At 34.8% G+C, this 23,300-nt stretch overlaps 1 protein-coding gene across 7 annotated transcripts in view; it reads right to left on the bottom strand.

Annotated features, from left to right (window-relative positions):
• Positions 1-23,300, bottom strand: part of ptk2aa (protein tyrosine kinase 2aa) — a 63,295-nt gene that overhangs the window by 7,877 nt on the left and 32,118 nt on the right. The window contains exons 13-29 of one of the 7 annotated variants that reach the window (XM_067411533.1): positions 23,129-23,193; positions 22,390-22,479; positions 20,061-20,078; positions 19,402-19,458; positions 15,636-15,659; positions 14,424-14,521; positions 13,241-13,325; positions 12,866-12,966; positions 12,032-12,147; positions 11,839-11,939; positions 11,253-11,342; positions 10,229-10,433; positions 8,868-8,979; positions 8,631-8,717; positions 6,753-6,878; positions 6,540-6,665; positions 379-438 (exon numbers count right to left, since the gene is read on the bottom strand). In XM_067411533.1, coding sequence (XP_067267634.1) covers positions 379-438; positions 6,540-6,665; positions 6,753-6,878; positions 8,631-8,717; positions 8,868-8,979; positions 10,229-10,433; positions 11,253-11,342; positions 11,839-11,939; positions 12,032-12,147; positions 12,866-12,966; positions 13,241-13,325; positions 14,424-14,521; positions 15,636-15,659; positions 19,402-19,458; positions 20,061-20,078; positions 22,390-22,479; positions 23,129-23,193 — 1,561 coding nt within the window. Of the gene's footprint in view, positions 1-378; positions 442-6,539; positions 6,666-6,752; positions 6,879-8,630; positions 8,718-8,867; positions 8,980-10,228; positions 10,434-11,252; positions 11,343-11,838; positions 11,961-12,031; positions 12,148-12,865; positions 12,967-13,240; positions 13,326-14,423; positions 14,522-15,635; positions 15,660-19,401; positions 19,459-20,060; positions 20,079-22,389; positions 22,480-23,128; positions 23,194-23,300 lie in introns of those variants that run through there. The other 6 variants (XM_067411531.1, XM_067411534.1, XM_067411535.1 and 3 more) reach the window with 6 other exon arrangements.

Here is a 23,300-nt window from a genome sequence, read left to right on the forward strand (position 1 = left end):
TTGTGGCGCTCTTACGAGATGATGCCTGTTTTTCACTCATTAAATGTCAGAGATGATGATGGCACTGGGATTCCCGCCTGTGACCACAGAAAAGCACCCATGATGCCCCTTTAATTTACCCTCCTTCTGTTATTTCTCCTCCCAGGGTTTCAGATTCCTCTGTTTCAGCTCCTTGGTAAATTAATTCCTTCAAATGTGTTCAGGAACGAGTTCAGGAATTGCACTTTTCATCTGTTTGGAAGATTTTGGCTGAGTGTGATCGGTATTACTGGCTGCAACTCTTAACAGGAAGTGAGAAACAGATTGTGTCCTCGCTACGCCACGGTAAATCTCCCTCTGGGAAGAAACAAAAACAAGCAGGGAATTATGGGAACTCACCGGGGTCTGGAGAGCACCATCCTCCCGGTCGATACTGCCCCTCGAGTTCCTTGACTCCGGCTTCTAGACAAACACAATCCATTATTCAAAGACATGGAAAATCATTCTTCACACTCAAGAAAAGAATTTATCAAGCATTCATGAGATAAACTTCCATCTGATTATGTCATCATCAGGTGCCCACATCACATGACTGATGAATTTTTGTGACTTTTCCAGTCATTTGTGATTATTAAATTTAAAATCATACATAAAAGAATAATAACAACAATTAAAATACAATTGAGAAAAGTGCTGTCAAAATTAATTGCGATTAATTGCTTCTAACATCAAAGTTTGTAAATATATTTGTGCATATATATATATATATATATACACACACACACAAACATTTGTTAGATTAAATTAATCACAATTATTTGATTTGACAGCATAGTTTTAAAATTAATTGACAATTATTTACATTATTTTTTATTTAAAAAAAGTAAAATAAATAAATAAAAATATTTAATAAGGTCACTTTATTTCTTACTAACATGCTTGTATTAAGATTATATTAATTTCCATGACTTTTCCAGGTTTAGAAATCACAATTTTAAAATTAAAAAAGGTTTTGAAAAACATGAAAATACATAAATATATCATAATAATAAACATTTTGATATTTATATATCTGTAATATTTTATAATTAAATATCTAACATTTTTTTAAACTATTTAAATATTACGTTTAAATATATAATGTTAAATTTAATTTAATTTAATTTAAAACTTTTTCTTATTTTCACTTTGGAAATGTACAAACATTTTTAAGATTATATTTATTTGCATGACTTTTCCATGCTTGGAAAATCACATTTTTAAATTCCCTGAAATCTCAAACATAAAATACATAAACACATTCATACTACTACAGCCAGTACTAATAATAAAAATAAAATAAAAAAACATTTTAATAATTTACATCTGTAGTATTTTATAAATATTTAATTCTATTTTTAAATAATGTTCTTAATTTAAAAACTTATTTCTTATTTTAATTTTAGAAATGCCCATTACCTTTTTAAGAATATGTAAATCTGCATGACTTTTCCAGGCTTAAAGGTCACAATTTTAAATTTTCCTGATTTTCCACTTTCAGTTCTGGCAGATCTCAAAAGAACAACAAACTTCACAACTGGTTAAAGCACAAACTAAAGATTTCACCAAATGATGCAGCGAGTTTCTGCTCCGTCTAGAAAAGCTCAACAGCTGGAAGAACACAAAGAACCTCTCAACCCAACAACATCCCTCCCTATGGAAGTTTAGTTACCGGCTTTCCGAAACAGAACTTGAAGAGATGCATCCTCTGAGCGGAGCGTCCAAGGGATCGTGAGTGCGCTACGGCAAGGAAAGAGCGCTTCGTGTGCGTTTCCATGTGAGATGACTTCAGTTTCCTGCTGAGGACTGACTGCACAAAACTCTCTGCTCTCTTTCTCTCTTTCTATTTTTTCTCTCTCAGACACACGTCTTTTCCTCTCGCTCTGTCCTCTCTTTCACATCCCACGCTTTCCTTTCCCCCCACTGCTTTTACACAAACAGAAAAAGCTTGAGGTATGTGCTGCTGAATACTGATAAACACTCGACCGAGGGTCTGATCTCAATGACTATTTTTAAATGAAAGTAATATGCAGTATGTAAATGTGTATGGATGGAAAACCCAGATGACCTTCGAACTGCATTGAATACTGTATCCCACAGTGCATTGCGCTTGGCTAGACTTTCCATTTCTGGTGCAGTGAATGAACCGTGAATGAACCATGAATACTATCAGGCACACTTTGTTTTTGCTTCTGGCTTTTTACTTTCTTTTGCTGTTATTTAATCAGGCTGCTGGGGAGGAGGATAGGACTTTTCATGCAAAATTTGATTAAAAATGCACTGTATTTTACTTTTTTATTTCCTCAGATGATAATTCGACATTAACTTACTTTCCAAACAACTCAAAACAGGGATGAACTTGCATGAGGTGGATAATATCAACTACTTTGAAACAGCTTCATATGTGACTTTAGAGTCTGAACTGTTTTAAAATATGAATTATATTGTTTTGAACTTTCACTGATTTTAGAAAGATTCATTCATTTGTTATGAATCATCTGATATTTTGATTTGCGTCCATCAAGTTCCCAGTTAAAGAGGAAATAATCAAATGAGATGAAGCACCTTTCATCTGGACAGTATTTCATTGACAACTGGAGGATTAAAGACATTCATATTCAGTAAAATGTATTGATTCAGCTGTACTTGATATTATCAAATAAGGTCACAGAATAATTGAACAGAATAGACTTAATGCCACCATATAACCATATAATCACTGAAATTATAACAGAAATTACTGAATTTGGATTGGGATTCAGGATTTGTGACTGATCAATTTGCTGTTTTTCTCTTTAATACTGCAAAGCTGTTTTGAAGCAATTTGTATTGTAAAAAGCTCTATATACATAAACTTGTACTATCAAAAATAGGCATTAGCACTAATTCCATTCAAAAAGTGAAACTTGTATATTATATTCATTCATTACACACAGACTGATATATTTCAAATGTTTATTTCTTTTAATTTTGATGATTATAACTGACAACTAAGGAAAATCCCAAATTCAGTATCTCAGAAAATTAGAATATTGTGAAAAGGTTCAATATTGAAGACACCTGGTGCCACACTCTAATCAGCTAATTAACACCCGCAAAGGCCTTTAAATGGTCTCTCAGTCTAGTTCTGTAGGCTACACAATCATGCCGACTTGACAGTTGTTCAAAAGACGACCATTGACACCTTGCACAAGGAGGGCAAGACACAAAAGGTCATTGCAAAAGAGGCTGGCTGTTCACAGAGCTCTGTGTCCAAGCACATTAATAGAAAGGCGAAGGGAAGGAAAAGATGTGGTAGAAAAAAAGTGTACAAGCAATAGGGATAACCACACCCTGGAGAGGATTGTGAAACAAAACCCATTCAAAAATGTGGGGGAGATTCACAAAGAGTGGACTGCAGCTGGAGTCAGTGCTTCAAGAACCACTACGCACAGACGTATGCAAGACATGGGTTTCAGCTGTCGCATTCCTTGTGTCAAGCCACAAAGTTATGTTCTCTGATGAAAGTAAATTTTGTATTTCCTTTGGAAATCAGGGTCCCAGAGTCTGGAGGAAGACAGGAGAGGCACACAATCCATGTTGCTTGAGGTCCAGTGTAAAGTTTCTACAGTCAGTGATTGGTTTGGAGTGCCGTGTCATCTGCTGGTGTTGGTCCACTGTGTTTTCTAAGGTCCAAGGTCAACGCAGCCGTATACCAGGAAGTTTTAGAGCACTTCATGCTTCCTGCTGCTGACCAACTTTATGGAGATGCAGATTTCATTTTCCAACAGGACTTGGCACCTGTACACAGTGCCAAAGCTACCAGTACCTGGTTTAAGGACCATGGTATCCCTGTTCTTAATTGGCCAGCAAACTCGCCTGACCTTAACCACATCTATGGGGAATTGTGAAGAGGAAGATGCGATATGCCAGACCCAACAATGCAGAAGAGCTGAAGGCCACTATCAGAGCAACCTGGGCTCTCATAACACCTGAGCAGTGCCACAGACTGATCGACTCCATGCCACACCGCATTGCTGCAGTAATTCAGGCAAAAGGAGCCCCAACTAAGTATTGAGTGCTGTACATGCTCATACTTTTCAGTTGGCCAAGATTTCTAAAAATCCTTTCTTTGTATTGGTTTTAAGTAATATTCTAATTTTCTGAGATACTGAATTTGGGATTTTCCTTAGTTGTCAGTTATAATCATCAAAATTAAAAGAAATAAACATTTGAAATATATCAGTCTGTGTGTAATGAATGAATATAATAAACAAGTTTCACTTTTTGAATGGAATTAGTGAAATAAATCAACTTTTTGATGATATTCTAATTATATGACCAGCACCTGTATATATATTTTAATTAAATAACCAGTAAAAATAATTATATTGTATTGTAATATGGAATTATTAATCATGAGATTTTAGTAACATCACACCATTTTAAATATTAGCAGGAAGTATACAGTATATACCTCGCAGTATGCAGTGCACTAGAGTTCATTCCAGACACTCTCTGATTCTTTCCTTATGAGAAAAGTTAAAGAATGAGAAGATGCCAGCGCTCAGATGAGAGCTTTACGATTCTCAGGAAGGCACGAACCACATGGGTTTCCACCGATTCACCACAATCCTCTGCTGCCAAATGAAACGATCACTCATGACACGCGTGATGCTGCCGCCCAAGTTTCCACTGGACGGAGAGCGATATTACAGTTAAACCTCTCCTGACAACAATCATCAAGTCTAAAGTTTCATCCTGTGGTGAAAATCATTTGTGTGTCAAATCTGGAAACTGCCAATTAAACGCCTCTCTCAGCACAAGGGAATCTGCTCTCAGCAACCCAAGCCCCCACAAAAGACTACTGAAAATATCATCTGGAGACAAACAGCTTGAGAACGACACATCTGAGGGGCACATCCAGTGTTTGGCAGGGATGAAGATGTGATGAAATCGTTTCATGGCTGTCTTCCTCTGTGCTGCAGGTCTCTGGCGAAGGGAAGACAGTTTCATTTGCAGGTGCGCACAGATTTACAGCTTTGTTTTCAGGACAGGACATCTTCATTTTGTTCCATCTCTTTCTCCGAGTAATAACAACCACAAACTCACTCAAACTGACCAACAAGCCAAAGAAAATGCAGGACGTAAAGGAGAACAGCTGATCCGCTATGAGTCATTTCATGAAAAACAGCATTTTTCCTACTTATTTGATGTGATTATTAGACACTGACTTTCCAAACGCAAAACCCCCTTTCCAGTCCATCAAGACCGTTTAGGATACTAAACTGCAAACGTGACATATTCAAGCCCATTAACATATGACCGCTCACATTTACATATGAAGACACCTGTTCAGTATTCAGCAATGATGAATGATGTAAACATCTATACGCAGAGATTAGCCAATCATAACAGAGCTCATTTACATGCAGCAGTCTTAAAGGTACAATAGCAAAAAGGTTTGAAAATAACCATAAACTAAACTATGACTGTGGTGCTGTAAACATTTATTATTATTTATATTTAATATTATATTATATTATTTTATAATATAATTAATATTATATTTAACATTTAATATGAATTTATATATTCAGACTTTTATTTAGTTTATTATTATTAATAATTATTGTTTATTATTATATTTATTATATTATTTATCATATGTAAATTTTCTAAAATTATAAATGGACTACAGAGGAAAATACAATTTTATATAAATATTCAATAGAATATTTAGAACTGTCAAAAGGGTTTGGAAAAATTAAGTTGGATTTTTTTTCATTTTACTAAAAGGATACTAATAATCAAATATTATATTAAAATTTTAAGGACATAATTTTAGAGAACAATTAAATAACCTTTTTTTTCAGGATTGAAAATAAATTAAATTTCAAGGTATAATTCATAATAATAATAATAGTAATAATAATATCTGTTTTATTATGCATTAGGGCTGTTCAATGATAATCATGATTATCGTGTACAAAATAAGAGTCTGTGTTTATGTAATAAATGTGTGTTTGTTTTGTGTATAATTATTATGTATATATAAATACACACACATATGTATATTTAAGTATATATGCATGTATGTATAAGTATATAAATATATTTATATTTTTAGATATTTAAATTATATATAAATGTACATATTTTTATAGAAATATAAGATATTTTTCTTAAATATATACATGTATGTGTGTGTATTTATATATACATAATAATTATACACAAAACAAACACACATATACATTACATAAACACAGACTCTTATTTTGTACACGATAATCACGATTATGCATATTATTCTGAATATCTGTAATATTTTATAAATATTTAGAACTATTGTTTTACATTTAATTACTATAATTAAATATTTAACGCTTACTATAATCAATTTCCATGACTTTTTAAAGATTAAATTAATTGTCTGTTTCATTTTTAATTTTGACAAATCTGAAATTCAAACTTTAATTTGACAGCCCTGAACAGTCAGGTGTATGAGAGAGACAGATGTCACAAATAGACTTCAGTACCAAGAAACTCTCCTCCTGCTCCAGCCATCGCTGGTCTTCCTCCATCTGCTGCTGCTGCTTCATCAGCGTTTCCTCCATCAGGTGGGCAGTGGGCATCGCCTGACTCCGCCCTAGAGCGCCCCCATCCTAACACACAGGAAACACAGCAGGGTTTATGACAGCATTGCACTGAATTAACATTCACAGGACAAGCGCCCTCTTCTGCACACTCACCTCCATGTTCGGAGACCACACAGGAACTTCCTGTCTGTGATGGTTCCACGTCTCATGTGGGTCTAGGACGGAGGCTTGCGGCGGGAATCCCGCTCCGGGCACGTGTCCACTGGGATATCCAGAACCCTAAAGACATTTGATTTCACGCATAATTACGTTTACATTTATTTATAAAAAAAAATAAAAAGTTTTCAAAAATACTCAAAATATTACTGCAGCATTCAATGTAATTTTAAGCACTATTTACATACTATTGTAGTTTTTATAAATATTTTAAATTAGCTTTCATTTTTTAATTTTAATTTTAGCTTAATTTTTAATAATTTTGTTTGCTATGTGCTCTTGTCATTTTTATAAGTTTCAGTTATAATTTATTTTCATTTCACTTTTAGTTTTTTTATATTTTCAGTTAGTAACTTTAGTACTTATAACTAAAACTTATTTCAGTTATTTTTTAATACTTATTTTATTTCAGCTTTGAAATACGTTTATTTTTACATTTTCAGTATATTTTAATTTTAGCTTATTTCTTTTTATGAATTTTGTTGTGCTTTTGTCATTTTTATTAGTTTTATATTTCTATTTAGTTTTAATTTATTTTTAATTTAGTTTTATTTTGTAGTTCAGTTAGTAATTTTAGTACTTTATTACAACTTAAAATTATTTCAGTTAGTTTTTCATCTAATATTACTTTTTATTTTATATTTGAATTAGATTTATTTTTATATTTTCCGTTTTCATTTTAATTTTGTATTAATTTTAAGTAATTTTGTTATGTCCTTTTGTTATTTCTAGTAGAAATTTCTATTTAGTTTTAATTTATTTTTTATTTCAGTTTTACTTTTTTATTATTTCCATTAATTACTAGTGATTTTAGTTAGTTTTTCATTGAATATTTATATTTTATTTCAGCTTTGTTTTAAATAAACATTTTTTTAGTAGAAATTTTAAAAATAGATTTGGTTTTAGATGACGATTAAAAACTGGTAGCATTTTTCCATATTATCATTTGATACTGTACCACGGTATTTACATCCTTGTTTAAAAATCCTGTTACGCTCATAAATGTCGCATTACATAACTAAAGCATGTTACGAAAGCAGTTTAAGGTTGTCTTTCAGACCCCCGGAGCGTCTCGGATCCTCTCACTCCCTCTCAGAACGGCTAATAATCACTCTGATACAAAAACAACCAGCAGATTGAGCACAGAAGCCTTTTAAGGCATGAAAACAGAGCGCTGATAACAGCGTGATGTGTGTGTGTGATGGAATGTATCTGGAGTCAACAATAGCAGGCGTCTTTAAAGAACCCACAGGAAATGCCTGCTGTCAGAGACGCTCACGGAGGAGCTGCTGTGAAATAACTTCAGCTGCAGATGATCGAGCTGAAAGCCAGCGAATCACATGGTGTTTTAAATCAGTCTGCGTACACTAAACACTAAAGTAAATGAGGGTGTTTGGGTAGAGGGAAGTGCTGTGCTATCTGAAGTATGATTGGGTATTTGTTGAATATTTCTGTTGGGATGTTTTTGGGTATTTATTGAGTGTTTGGCTACAGTAATCAAATTGCTAGACGATTGGTGAGTATTATACGGTATTTGGAGACATTTTGGATATCTGTTAAGTGTTAAAAAAGTATAACTACACAACTCACATTCTTAGCTTTATTATTTACTGAACAAACGTTTTGGCCTTTCTCAAGTTATAATCGGCAACAGGTTAATGAATAACAGGCTTTACAATGCAGTGACAATATGTGAGCAGCAGGACAAAAAAACGCAACTCAACTCAACATTTTGGTGTGCATTCATATTTTTTGGTTAATTATTTATTAAACATGTTTGCATGAAGATGCAGATGTGGGCGGCAGTAATGTTACCTGGTAATGATTGTGCTGACCGGCATGTTGTGGACTGGGGAAATATCCGTCACTGGATCGAGGACTCGGGTAACCAGGTCGACTGGGCTGTGAAAACCAAAACCACTGATTAAAACAGAGCCAGTACTCAAACTAATGAATACACACACACTTACTGTAGATCTGATCAGGGTATTACAGATCTCTGATATTTGTATGTGTCACTGTACATGAGCATGCTGGGTTGAGGGGATTCACCTTAGGAGGCGCCTCGTCTGAATTGCCAGCGTCCCAGGACACGGTGACCTGTCTCCTCATCTCCATACGGAAACGCTCCTCCTGTTGGGCCTTCTCCTCATCCAGGATAGTGCTGCAGGGAGAGAGCAAAAACAAGCATTTTATTTTTGGCCATTCTTTACATTTATTTAGCTAGAGCTGTGATTAGATTGAACTTCATTGTTCTTCTTTATCAAAGGCATACAAAATTACTACAAACTGAATTGTACCACTAAATTCACAGAGTTGGCTTATAACAACTAATTAGTTATTTGTTAATAATGAATCATTTTAAATGATAAATGATTAATTTGTTGCACATTAGTGCTCAACAAAACAATAAAACGTACATTATATTGTTGATCATTCTGGAGTGACTGTAATATTCTAGTTCAACAGAGACCTCTAGTGTCAGAACCCAAGAAAAGCGTAAAATCATCAGATTATCTGTGCAAATGCTGCAAAACAGCTGCTTTACTACGACCACTACATGTGCATTAAAGGGTTGGTTCACCCAAAAATTAAAATTCTGTCATTTATTACTCACCCTCATGTCGTTCCACACCCGTAAGACCTTTGTTCATCTTCGGAACACAAATTAAGATATTTTTGTTGAAATCCGTTGGCTCAGTGAGGCCTGCATAGCCAGCAATGACATTTCCTCTCTCAAGATCCATAAAGCTACTAAAAACATATTTAAATCAGTTCATGTGACTACAGTGGTTCAATATTAATATTATAAAGCGACAAGAATATTTTTGGAGTGCCAAAAAAAACAAAATAACGACTTATTTAGTGATGGCCGATTTCAAAACACTGCTTCATGAAGCTTCGGAGCACAGATGAATCAGTGTATCGAATCATGATTCAGATTGCGTGTCAAACTGCCAAACTGATGAAATCACATGACTTTAGCGCTCTGAACTGATGATTTGATACACTGATTCATTATGCTCCGAAGCTTCATGAAGCAGTGTTTTGAAATCGGCCATCACTATAAAAGTCATTTTTTTGTTTTTTTGGCGCACCAAAAATATTCTCGTCACTTTATAATATTAATATTGAACCACTGTACTCACATGAACTGATTTAAATATGTTTTTAGTAGCTTTATGGATCTTGAGAGAGGAAATGTCATTGCTCCCTATGAAAGCCTCACGGAGCCATCGGATTTCAACTAAAATATCTTAATTTGTGTTTAGAAGATTAACGAAGGTCTTACGGGTGTGGAACGGCATGAGGGTAAGTAATAAATGACATTATTTTCATTTTTGGGTGAACTAACCCTTCAAGTCATCACGATAAATAGCCTTATGAGTACAGCGGTCCACACACACACTGACCTGAGCTGTGTCTTGAGTTCAGTGAACCGTGGGCGTTTGCTGGGGTCGTACGCCCAGCATTTGGTCATCAGGCTGTAGAGGGTCGGGGGGCAGTTCGGGGGCATTGCTAACCTCTCGCCGTTCTCTATCCGCCCGATGACGTCATTATTCTTCACCCCCTGGAAGGGCTTAATGCCGAACATGAGGATTTCCCACATACACACACCTGAGAGGAGAGACACGGGTCAGAAATCTGCCTCATGATCACAAAGAGACTAAAAAAGACTGTATTTGGTGAAATAAAAATACAATAAAACAACTAATACAGAACAATTAAACTGATATTATTTTCAATATATATATATATATATATATATATATATATATATATATATATATATATATATATATATATATATTTTTTTTTTTTTTTATCAGAGTTGAGAACTTGTCTAATTACTGTCATATCTGAATAGAGGCAAAATATGGATAAAATAAAAACTGAAATTGAAAATATAGTGCTTCGCACACCTGAATCACTCATAGATGCATAGGATAAAAGTCCAATATAATATTCTAATATTAAAATTATATATATATATATATATATATATATATATATATATATATATATATATATATATATATATATATATATATATAAACATTCATAAATATTTAAAAAAATATATATTTACAAATTTACAAAAAATACATAAATCCTGCACACTGCTCAAACTTGCATTATCACATAACTTTTCCATGAATCAACTTTTCTCAGATTTAAGTGGCACTTTTTTTGTGATGATGCAGTTTTTAGTAGTGTGTGGGTTTAAATTACATATATTTTCCACAATAAAAATCTAAAATATTTTATACTTCATTATTAAGAGTAAAATGACCAAATTAATAATTAATAATATTTCAAAACTGTATAAATTACTCTATTGCATTAATAACAGAAAAATGGTGTTCAAGAACAGTCAAACTGTAAGAAACTGTGTAATGAAATATTAATTTTCATATTTCTCAGAATAGAACTTACCAAACATCCAGACATCACTGGCTGAGGTAAACCGACGGAAGTTTATGGATTCTGGAGCCATCCATTTAATCGGCAGTTTCCCTTTAGAAGCTGGAAAACACACACTACTGTTTACAGACTTTACTTACATGTTTTGCCATATCAAGCTATTGCAGATACAGACTCAACAAACTATATACTAAATATAACATTTTCTATTTCTATTCTCTATCTAAATGTACTTTGAGTCCATCTTACAAAATGTCGCATGACATTAACAATGGGGCAGACCAAAAACATGTTTTACAGACAAGTTCTTTACGGACTATAAAAAACATATATGCCTTCACTATCCACCAGAGGCCGCTATTTCCTTATTCTGGGCACATTTCAGTAGGACGCTTATTACTTGCATTAATTATAACTTTAAAATACATATATATTTTTTTTTAAATATGTTTTATTTTTGACCTGCAGCTGTTGTACCTTTGAATCCTCACCTGGTTTAATGAAAACTTCTCTGACTTGTTGTAGTGTTTATTGCACATACATATGAAGTACATCATGTGTTGTGGTTAATTACGTGTTAAAAGGTAGTCTGACTTACCTTTGTAATAGGAACTGTCCTCCATGTACCTGGAGAGACCAAAGTCACCAAGTTTCACACAATCCGTGGAAGACACCAGCACGTTCCTGGCAGCAATGTCCCTGTGGAAAACACACATTTATCTTAGTGCATTACGATCAGAGTTTTGTGCTTGTGAGGATCTTCAGACTGCAGTGGTGATGGTGATGCTCACCGGTGCACGAAGCGTTTGCTCTCCAGGTATGCCAGCGCTGTGCTCAGCTGGTAGGCGAACAGAATCAGCGTGGACAGGTCCAGGTTGTACTTCCTTACTTGCAAGAACGACCTCAACTAAAAATAAACACAATGGTGATTACCAGATGGTTTTCCGGTGAGTCTAAATCCTGGTCAACCAAAAGAGGAGTTTAAAATGCCCCTATTATTGTCAGATATGAGCTTTCATGTAGTGTGTAATAAAGCTGTTTGTCAATATAAAAGGTCTGCAAAGCTTCATAGATCAAAATACACAATAAATTGAGTTATTGTCTCATAAAGAAGGAAGCGATCCTAACGACTGCCTCAAACGAGGTTTGTAACAAATCTGCACAATGCCAGCCAATGGTCTTCATTGACTGCTCATGAATAATGTCTACTTTGACCCTCAAACACTGTTTTCTGCAGTTTTCTGCGCTGCGAAAACAAATCCACTTTGCTGCACTTGTAAAGAGACTTGGAATTGATAATGTAAACCCAATGCCATCATTACTGTTCTTATCACTGTGTATCAAGTGCTGAAAAAGAGATGAAATTCAGATATGCTAATGGACGTTTGGTTTCTGACACGCACTGTAAGCAGTCGACCATTACAACAGACTGGGCCGTCTGACCAATCAGAGCAGAGCAGGCTCTCAGAAAGGCTGAATCCTTTATTGAATTGTTTCAGACACAGTGAGAAAAGAGCCGATACTGCAATGTGTATTACGAGAAAAAACACTTGTAGGAGACTTAACAGAATTAGGAACCTTAAAGTAGCATAATAGGGGCACTTTAAAATGACAGCAAGTCTCACCTCTCCAAGTGTGCACAACTCCATGATGATCCAGACGGGATTTTCAGTTATTATTCCAATCAACTTCACAATGTGCGGATGGTCGAACTGCCGCATTGTCACTGTCAAACATAAAAAAACATTCTCATGCAAAACACTTCACAATCACACTGTGGTTTTGTGGGATTCAGACTTCTCTGAAAATGTACAAATGTGGTAGTAGTGACTTCCTCATATTCAACTTCAAATTAAATACTTTTAAATGACTCTACTATGCATCATGTGTTCAGATGGAATAAGCATGGTGAAAATAGAAACTTCTCAAAGAACTGTATCAGCTCAAATTAATTCAGAAATGTAGGTGACAAGGTGTGAAGCCTTAGTTAAAATACTCACGAGCTTCCTGTAGGAACTTCTCACGCACGCTGTCAGAGGTGCAGTTCTTACACGTCTTAATGGCCACCGATAATGATGGATTCTCCTGTCAGGTAGAGCACATAATGATGATGAACATATGCAACTCAAAAACCGTGTGACTATTACAAAATAAAAGCACATTGAAACAGTATTTAAACAAACAGTGACATTTTAGTTACTTTTCAGAACACAGTGAAGAGCAGGTGACAAAAGAAACAGGTTATAAAATCTATTTGGGACATTATGAAAAATTGTATAATAAATATAAATACAGTTTAAAACAATAACAAAAAATAAACAATAAAATAAACAATTCTTATAAGTAAATAAAATTAAAAAAAACTAGCTACTTTTGAATGCTAAATAATAGTTCATCTAACATTTCTAACAATTCTCAACAAAAACAACATTTTTGGCATGAATAGAGCGGTGCAGGGAGGACGTCAGAGCGCCAGTGGTTCCTTCGAGATTTTCCTGTGGGTTTTATAATGGGGTTTTTCAATTTATGAGTAAAATAAAGCCTGTGGTAAACATAACTTGGCGATAAGTTGAAGTTTTGTCCAACAATGTAAACCGCACAATGGACAAACCAAGAGACTTGGTTAAAAAGGACTGTATTGCTTGCATAAACTGAACCCAAAATAGGTTGGAAATGAACATTTATTAATATGTTTAATAATAATTAAATAATAAACATTTATTAAATTGTTTATTAATAAATGTTCACCTTTTCATTATTATTTTTGCCTATAATAATTATGTGTCTAATTTTTAATGTCCAACCTATTTTGGGTTCATTTTAACAATCCACTAGGTTTGTCCATATTTAACCCAAATTGGGTTGTTTTTAACCGAGCATTTTTTAGAGTGTAGTTACTTATTAAAAACATACATTTTAAAAAATAATCATAAATGCTTTAAGATTTACATTTTCAGTATGGGTGTGTGCAGTTTATGTTGTAAACATCAAAGTATTTTTCAAGTTGTGTTTTATCCCTGGCCTTATTTTACTCATAAATTACTCCTACATAAAAACCCCTTTATAAAAACCCATATTCAAATCTCAAAGGAAACACTAGTGAATTAGTCTTCCGGGTTCTGACAGTGTTTGTTTAGCATGGACTGTTGTTCGGACTGTGTGGATGATGAATATGCAGTTTACCGGACTGATGTAAACCCCTTGGTGGACGTCACCGAACTGTCCTTCGCCGATACACCGTCCCAGCTCGATTCTGTCCCGCTGGATCTCATAGTCCTGAGCTATGGGTAAAAGACACAAGGAACCAAACGTCACAAACCTGAAGCTCAACATCAGAGGAACCAAACATCACAAAACAAACCCTGATGTCACGTATGTTCAGAGGAACGACATGCTGCATATGAGCAGCTCTGACGGGGCGCAACTAACTTTAGGCACAATATTTACTGAAGGCAGTGCTCAGCGATTCATCTAACTTTAGAAACACTGAGGTCATGAACAAAAGACTTTAGTCAGGGTGGACACCATATTTAGTAATACACAAATGAGGATGAGGCTGTGAGGGATAGAAAGACATGCATTTAATGCACTGTATTGTTATGTTTCCAAAAAAAAAAAAAAAATCTAGATGAAAACATTTCTTATGAAAATTATATTAAGATGAAAGATGATGAATATTAAGATGAAATACTAAGCAAACCGCACAAATTTGGTAGACATTTTCATTTGTCATATTAAATATGGAGTTCACCCTTACTAATGTACATAACCAATATTAAAATAAATATCCAAAATGTCTTAAATGTTCTGTAAAAATCATGATAAAGCAGAATAAAAAAACATATAAATGCATAAATAAATCTTTTGTAACATTATAAATGTCTTTACTGTGATTTTTGATCAATTTAATGCTGAATAACAAAACAAATGAAATCATAGTCATTCTAAAAAAAAAACAAAGAAATAAAAATTTACAAAACAAAAACAAATCTATTCATTGTCTAGATATCAATGACTACTGCAGGTTTTCGGTTATATATATATTTTTTAAATCTTAAATATATAAATGGGTTATTAATAATCATATTGTTTTGATTTTTATTATTAATAATAATAACAACATAAAGATGCTTAATAATAATTATATAAAGCCTTAATGATGCTGTGTGACAAGGTTTACTTCTTTCTATCCCAGACTGACTGTTAGATCATAAGGTCAAGGGTTCAAATCCCATAAGACACAATTTTACACATTCTATGAAAACCTGCATTAGCCAATGATAGAAGAAGGAACCTGCTACTAAAACAAAAACAAGAACAAGTACACGGCAAAACTGAGACAGAGAGAGAAACGGAAAAGAAAGAGGAAACACACAGACAGAGGGATGGCGTTACCTGCGTCTAATCCATAGCATTCGGCTGGTTGTTAAAGAGAAGAGTGAGAGATTGGGTGTTTAGATCAGAATTAAAGCTCAGGATGAAAGAGAGAAACAGAGGGATGAGATGATAGACATGTCAAACACTCAGGAAAGAGCCGTTATAAATCGTCAGACTGATGTGTGCGTGATTGTATTCAGCATATTATAAAAATGAACTATAAGACAACATAACAATTACTTGGAAAATGAGCAATAAATTAAAAACAATTTCAGTAAAACTGAACAGTCAAACTTCTGTTAACAGCAGGTCTCATTAGGGTTAGATGCTTTTCTTGTTTTAAGAATAAACTCACTTAAAATTGATACATTTCTCATATTATTTTGCATACCAATTAAATGTATCTTTATTTAAGAATGTTTAGATATTTTTAAACAACAAAGTGAAGGAGCAAAAGCACCATAAAAGTAGTACATACAAATAATGCAGCCTTCTGAGGCCAACTATTAGCACTAAGTGATGAGAAACTTTAAGGAGCAGCTATTATACCCCTTTACAAGATGTCTGGTGTCTCCAGAATGTGTCTGTGACATCATTTATTATAGCTTGTCAAATTTGCCCCTATTTTGGTGTGAGCAAAAACACGCAATTTTTGTGTGTGTCCCTTTAAATGTAAATGAGCTGCTGCTCCCCGCCCCCTTTCCAGAAGAGGGCGGAGCTTTAACAGCTCAACAACAACAACAAAGCTGGAGAATCTCACGCAGCCAAAATGAGGATTGTCAGTAACGGTGTTCAGTCTTACATTGTTCAAACCGGAGTCGACACTGATGGAGAGACTCAGGAAGAAGTTACAACTTTTAGAATGAAAATGGACGTTTCTGAATGGTTAGTGGATAAATTGATGTAGTTGCTGTGGAGTTGATTCAACTCATCCACTAGCATGTGCCGTCATGTTCATCTTTTGTTCAAAACCCGTATGGACGCCCACTATACAGTGTACCTGTGTATACACCAGGCTAACATTTATGACTGCTATCAAATGCTGTGAATGGTCTAATATTTTTTCCAAAATATCGCTCAGACAGAAACACTCTTTTTTTTAGCAATCAAGCTTGCCAGAGTCAACTTGCAGATCATCCAAGCTAACAAGTCTCTAAATAGTGTTCAGGGCTCGTCTGTGCAGCCAACGACAGAACGGTTAGCATGCTTTGACGGCGCTATGGATGGAAATGTGCAGATTATGGGGCGGTAATATTATAATAAGATCCTCTTTCTACGTCACAAGGGGAGCGAAATCTGAGCAGCTCGTTTCTTCACATGCTTGCAGAGAAAGGCTTACCAAAACAAAGTTACATGGTTGTCCTTTTTCACATTTTCTGTTTTAGTAGATGCACCGGGACCAGATTATAGCACTTAAAGGGTTAGATCACCCAAAAATGAAAATGATGTCATTAAGGACTCACCCTTATGCCGTTCTACACCCGTAAGACCTTCGTTCATCTTCAGAACACAGTTTAAGATATTTTAGATTTAGTCCGAGAGCTTTCTGTCTCTCCATTGAAAGTGTATGTACGGTATACTGTCCATGTCCAGAAAGGTAATAAAAACATCATCAAAGTAGTCCATGTGACATCAGTGGGCTAGTTAGAAGTTTTTGAAGCATCGAAAATACATTTTGGTCCAAAAATAACAAAAACTACGACTTTATTCAGCATTGTATTCTCTTCCGGAATCCTTTCCATTGAATTGATTCCATTGAATCCTTTCATCTGTCGTGTTGGTAATGCACTTTTACGTCACCATGGTTGTTTTTGGCGATTAGGACATACGCGACATGCACACTTATGCACCATTTTAAAAATATAGCAATACCAAAATACAAACAATGTAGAATAGCTTAGGCGTGCATCTCCCTCAGACTGTAAACGAAGCTCGGGCGCACCAGATAACACATCAGCAGCTTCACTGCGGAGTCATGAAATAAGCTGGATGCCAACCGCCGTAAAACAGGAAAGAAGAAGAAGAAGCAGAGTCGTGAACGCAGATTGACAACAGACCCGGGAGAGAAGACAATGCTGAATAAAGTCATAGTTTTTGTTATTTTTGGACCAAAATGTATTTTCGATGCTTCAAAATGTCACGGATGTCCTAATCGCCAAAAACAACCACGGTGATGTAAAAGTGCATTACCAACGCCGACAAATGAAAGGATTCAATGGAATCAATTCAATGGAAAGGAATCTGGAAGAGAATACAATGCTGAATAAAGTCGTAGTTTTTGTTATTTTTGGACCAAAATGTATTTTCAATGCTTCAACAAATTCTAACTGACCCACTGATGTCACATGGACTACTTTGATGATGTTTTTATTACCTTTCTGGACATGGACAGTATACCGTATATACATTTTCAATGGAGGCACAGAAAGCTAAATCTAAAATATCTTAAACTGTGTTCCAAAGATGAACGGAGGTCTTACTGGTGTGGAACGACATGAAGGTGAGTCATTAATGACATAATTTTCATTTTTGGGTGAACTAACCCTTTAAACATGTAAAAAGTCATATTTTCATGGTACGTCCCCTTGAAGTGTAAACTATTTCGCATCAGAGCTCTTGGAATACTGTGCAAAAGTCATATGTACTACATTTATGATGCTTCTTATGTCCTTTCTCGACAGCCCATGAAAAACTTTGACTTTCACTTTATGCAACAGAGCAGCATGAACACTCTGCTAAACATCTGCTTTTGTGTTGAACGGTAGAAATCATGCAGGTTAGCGATGGCATGATGGTGCACTGTAAAAAAAAAAAAAGATTTTTCAAAGTTTTGAAGGATAAAACAGATTATTGGAGTATGTTTTACAAGAAAATCCTATTTCAGTCTTTCTACTTCAAATTTTCACATTTAATTCTTTCATTATTTGTGAAACTTACTAGCAATTTCTGAGTGAAAATTGTTTCACCAAATTTTTCATGGCAATTTTTCATTCATTGTACTTTAAGACACTCATAACACACATTCAGTCGGCATGTGTTCAGAATCCTGTGATTGTACAGGTCGCATGTAAAGTCACACACTCGTGGATGTTAGTGTGCATGCAGTCTGCAGTCAATGACTCATCACTGACTTCTACACTCTTACAAATAAAGCTTCTTTATTGGCATTGATGATTCCATGAAGAACCTTTAACATCCACAGAACCTTTCCATTCCACAAAATGGAATTTATAGTGGAAAAAATGTTCTTTAGATTTTTTAAATTGTTTGTCACACTAAGAAAAAGAGCTATTTTAGGAACTGATCACTGAACGGTTCTTTTGGGAACCAAAAATTGTTCTTCTATGGCACTGCTGACAAAATCCCCTTTTGGGACTTGCATAACTTTTTTACAGTAGATTAATAAGAAAATAGTTGTCCCTGAAGCGAATTGTGTCCGATTTAGCCCAACCCAAACACATACACTCTTAATATTCTCTTGTAGAGATTCATCTGAATTATGCCCTGCATTAATTTCAGACTTGATTAATCAAATCTAATAAATCTCGACACAAACCCTCGAATGAATCCTGCATGAGTTTTCAGAGAGAATTTTCTGGAATGTCAGAGCTGGATACTTTAAATTGCATTTGCCGCCACATCAACAAACCAAAGAGCCAGACAAGGGGGGAAAAAAAAGGTCAGGATTTGGCTCAGAAACTCTACGGATCTGGACAGAAACATCTGGATCCCAGGAGACAGCAGTTATACACACTTCACAGACAGCATGAGTGAGGGTACTTACTAGAGGGCATGGTGTAGGTGTCTTCCTCATCTATGATCTCTGCGTAGTCGTCTGTTTCTGCAGGGAGAAAGAAGCAGTGGTCAGTATCTCAAACACACACACACACACACACACTCATACTGGCCAAAATAACGCCCACTCGGTCACTACACTACCCGAAACACACGTAACCTTCCACTACAGAAACTAGAGCCGGCCGAAAACAAGCCAAGAAACTCCTCCATGAAGGCACATACACTCAAACTCAAGTGCACTTCTCTCTTTTAAACCCTCTGAACTCAATCTGTGTGGCTCTGAGTGTCTGTCTGTCCAACCGGCCAATCAGAGAGCAGCTCTGTCTGTCCAACCGGCCAATCGGAGAGCAGCTCTGTGGTTGTGCTTGAGAAAACGAGGGGAAGGAAGTGACTCTTTCGTCTTCATGCAAAACAGATTTAGTCCAGCGTTTTTGTTTTTGGGAGAGGTCACTCGCTTCTCTAAATAATTACACCTTTAAAGTCTGTCTCATGAGGAATGCAGGGAGCAAAAGAGCAAGTATGCGCTTCAAGTGAAGGAGATTGCAATAAAAACTCGCATCTAAACTAAAACCTATGGAAGAGTGTCTAAGTAACTTTCCAAATGCACACAGAGTTAGTTAGAGATCACAGGAAAGAAAACATTACCATCTCCACTACCATCTTCTGCAGGTCCGAGGAGAGCATGCAAAGAACGGAGAGGATCAGAGAGGAGAAAGGTTAATTCATCAGCAGGCATGAAAACACACATTCATCATGAATTTGAAGTCCTCGCTGGTTTGTGTGAGCAGCTCCTGCAGTAAATGTGTTTTGTTCATGCTGTTCTGGGAGTCATTAGTGCGGTTATATTGGGTTAGACGTGCTGCAGGAATGTGTGGGATGAGATTCAATTGGGACGTGGACACACTTCTGCCTGTATTGTTCTGCTGCGGGTCTAATTCAGGGCAGTTCATGGTAAAAAAAAATATGTTTTGTACATATTTGTATTTATATACTTTATTTATGTAATAAATAGTATTAGTTGGAGGCAGGTTTACACATTTTAACATTATTGGCAAAATTGAGTGACTTTCACATTGCTGGCATTTCATCACTAAACAAAAATAAAAGAGAAAGAAAACCAAAGAAATTATATTTTACTAGCGTAATTGGTTGCGTGACGGAAGAGGAAGTTATGGGGGTAATAGAATATTTCATTGCAACATGTTCTGTATGATTTCTCAAAATAAAAAAACCACACATTACAAAACAAACAAAAAAAGATATTATATTTTTTTGCATAAAGAAAATGGACCCTATATAATTTTACAAAAATGATATGAGGGGCCGTACAAGCCATAATTCATTCTGGCACTTGCATTCACCTTTTTACATACACACACACATTTCTACTCACACACACACTTACATTCTCCTTTCACATACATGTGTATATTTTGGGTTGTTTTTAGCCCAAGGGCTGAGTAAACATAGGACAGAACACAGGTTGGGCTCATTTTACTCAGCAAATAGGGTTATTTATTTACCCTGCATAAAGGGTTGATTTTATTCATTATTTTTTTCTATTATATACATACGTTTATTTAGTACTTACAGATTACATAATCTAAACCAGTGGTTCCCAACCTTTTTAGCCTCAAGTACCCCCACAACTCCATCAATAAGGCTCAAGTAAATGTGGCGTTTATATTTTAATGCAGTTGTCACAATTACCTTATTTACCAATGAACCAGTTTTATTGATTACTATTTAGACTTGAAGATATTGGGAACATTTGAATAAGAAACACAATGTAAATGTAAATATAATTGGACATTCCAGCACTTCAAATTTTATTTTGAGTATGATGACAAAAAACATTATTCATCCTTCAGAGATTGTCCCTATTTGTAAAACTGAAAGTTTTAATATGAAGGAAATCCAACATTTGATGGAAAACAAACACTTTTATTAAAAATAATTATATATTATATATAAATAAAAAAAAAAAAAACACAAAAAATATCACTATAACCAGTAGTGGCAGATAAGCACTTATTGGCTTATATTAGCATTTATTAGCGATAAAATTACATTTTATATTATATATTATATATATATATATATGTATATATATATATATATATATATATATATATATATATATATATATATATATATATATATATATATATATATATATATATATATATGCATGATATATAATACGCATAATATATATTCAAATGAATGCAACTTATTATTAAATTTAAAAATAAATGGTAAAAAAATCATGTTAATTCACTTCATGGTAATTCATATAAATAAATATATTAAATTAATTTAAATAAACATAATTTGGACAAGAAGATTTTGTTACTTTTTTACACTAATGACAATGAAGTTTCACATTAAAGATAATTTACAGGTAATGTGCTTTACTGAAGACAATAATTTCAAAAAGAAAAATAAGCAACAATGACATAAAGGCTTAATTTTGTTAATGCAAAATATAATTGTTTATTTTGGGGATTTGGAGGTGAAATGTGGCCTGCATGTTTCTTCATGTGATTAATACTTTAATCAAAGTCAGACAAAAGAGACTGAAGCAGATTGACGCCTCAGCATCTGATATGAACATTAAAATAAATAAACATTTTGTGCAGTTCACAGAAGATCTGCAAACCATGTGTGCTGGGGGTGGAGTCACGGAGGAGAAGTGGCCAGTAATCAATCACACGTGAGGCAGAAGGTGATTTGATTGGTCAGGGAGGTAGAAACTACATTCTTGTAAAAGACATGAAACCTTTGAATCCTTTAATCAATATGGAAATTGAAAAAGATCTATATTTTCCACAAGATGACAATGATTGGTTGAATTAAGAATCAGTGGTATGAATATTTGAAAAAAAAGATTGACGTGATATTCCAGAATATGTGTTTAGGGTAGAGAGCAGTTGAGGGTTAGTGTAAAAACACACACAGGAACAGCATGTACCCTTAGGAGGAGAATCATGGGAACAGAGGACAAACGGAAGGAGAAAGCGTCGAGCTTTAGCAGCTTTGGTGGGCGTCTGAACCACCGAGTCTTCAGTGAAGAACGACAGATGGAGAGAGAAAGAGAGTGAAGCAAAGCGAGAGAATATGGAGGGAAGAATGGAGACAGAACAAACATATTTATCTTCCAGCTCCGTGACAAAACGCTCAACATTTCAGTCTGACTTTCACTACACCCAGAAATTAGTGCTGAATATAATTTGCACAGTGCAAAAACAAAAGTGAAGCATGTTTTTTAATTAAAAAGAATGAGAATGACTTCATTCACTACATAAATATGCAAGGTGCCTTTAGAGAGCGACTTTAGGCTCGATTATGCTGAAAATCTCCCATGTAAACAGCTTATAAACAGCAGACACATTCATGAGCTAAAGATACCAAACATCTGGAACACGAGTGATGAAGATCTTTAATTGTGTGCAGATGTTTTAGAAACAAGCCCAACATCTTGAAGACATCAGATATCTGAGAAACGCTTTTGTGATTTGATGGACAATAAAACAGGTGAAAATCCCACAGACGTCCACTGAATGCAAATTTTGATATGAACATACTGTATTGTTGTCTAGAAGATGTGATCTATCTGTGAACTCTTCTTTGGAGAGTTAGTACCCAGAACACTCAGCAGGACATTAATCCAATATACCCAATGAATCAAATAAATGGGAGGTGTGTCTTACCTGAAACAGAGATGGCACGAACTCCTGCCCGAATCCCCTCGAGCCGCTTCTCATTGTTGGCAAGTCTGTGGAGAAACAATATCATTAATAAACAATATAACAAAACACATTTATCCATCCAAATGATGACATTCAGGGGTTCACGTGAGCGTTATTTTGTACCAGGTGAAAA

Source organism: Chanodichthys erythropterus, chromosome 15, assembly GCF_024489055.1.
Source record: "Chanodichthys erythropterus isolate Z2021 chromosome 15, ASM2448905v1, whole genome shotgun sequence".
Lineage (NCBI taxonomy): Eukaryota > Metazoa > Chordata > Actinopteri > Cypriniformes > Xenocyprididae > Chanodichthys > Chanodichthys erythropterus.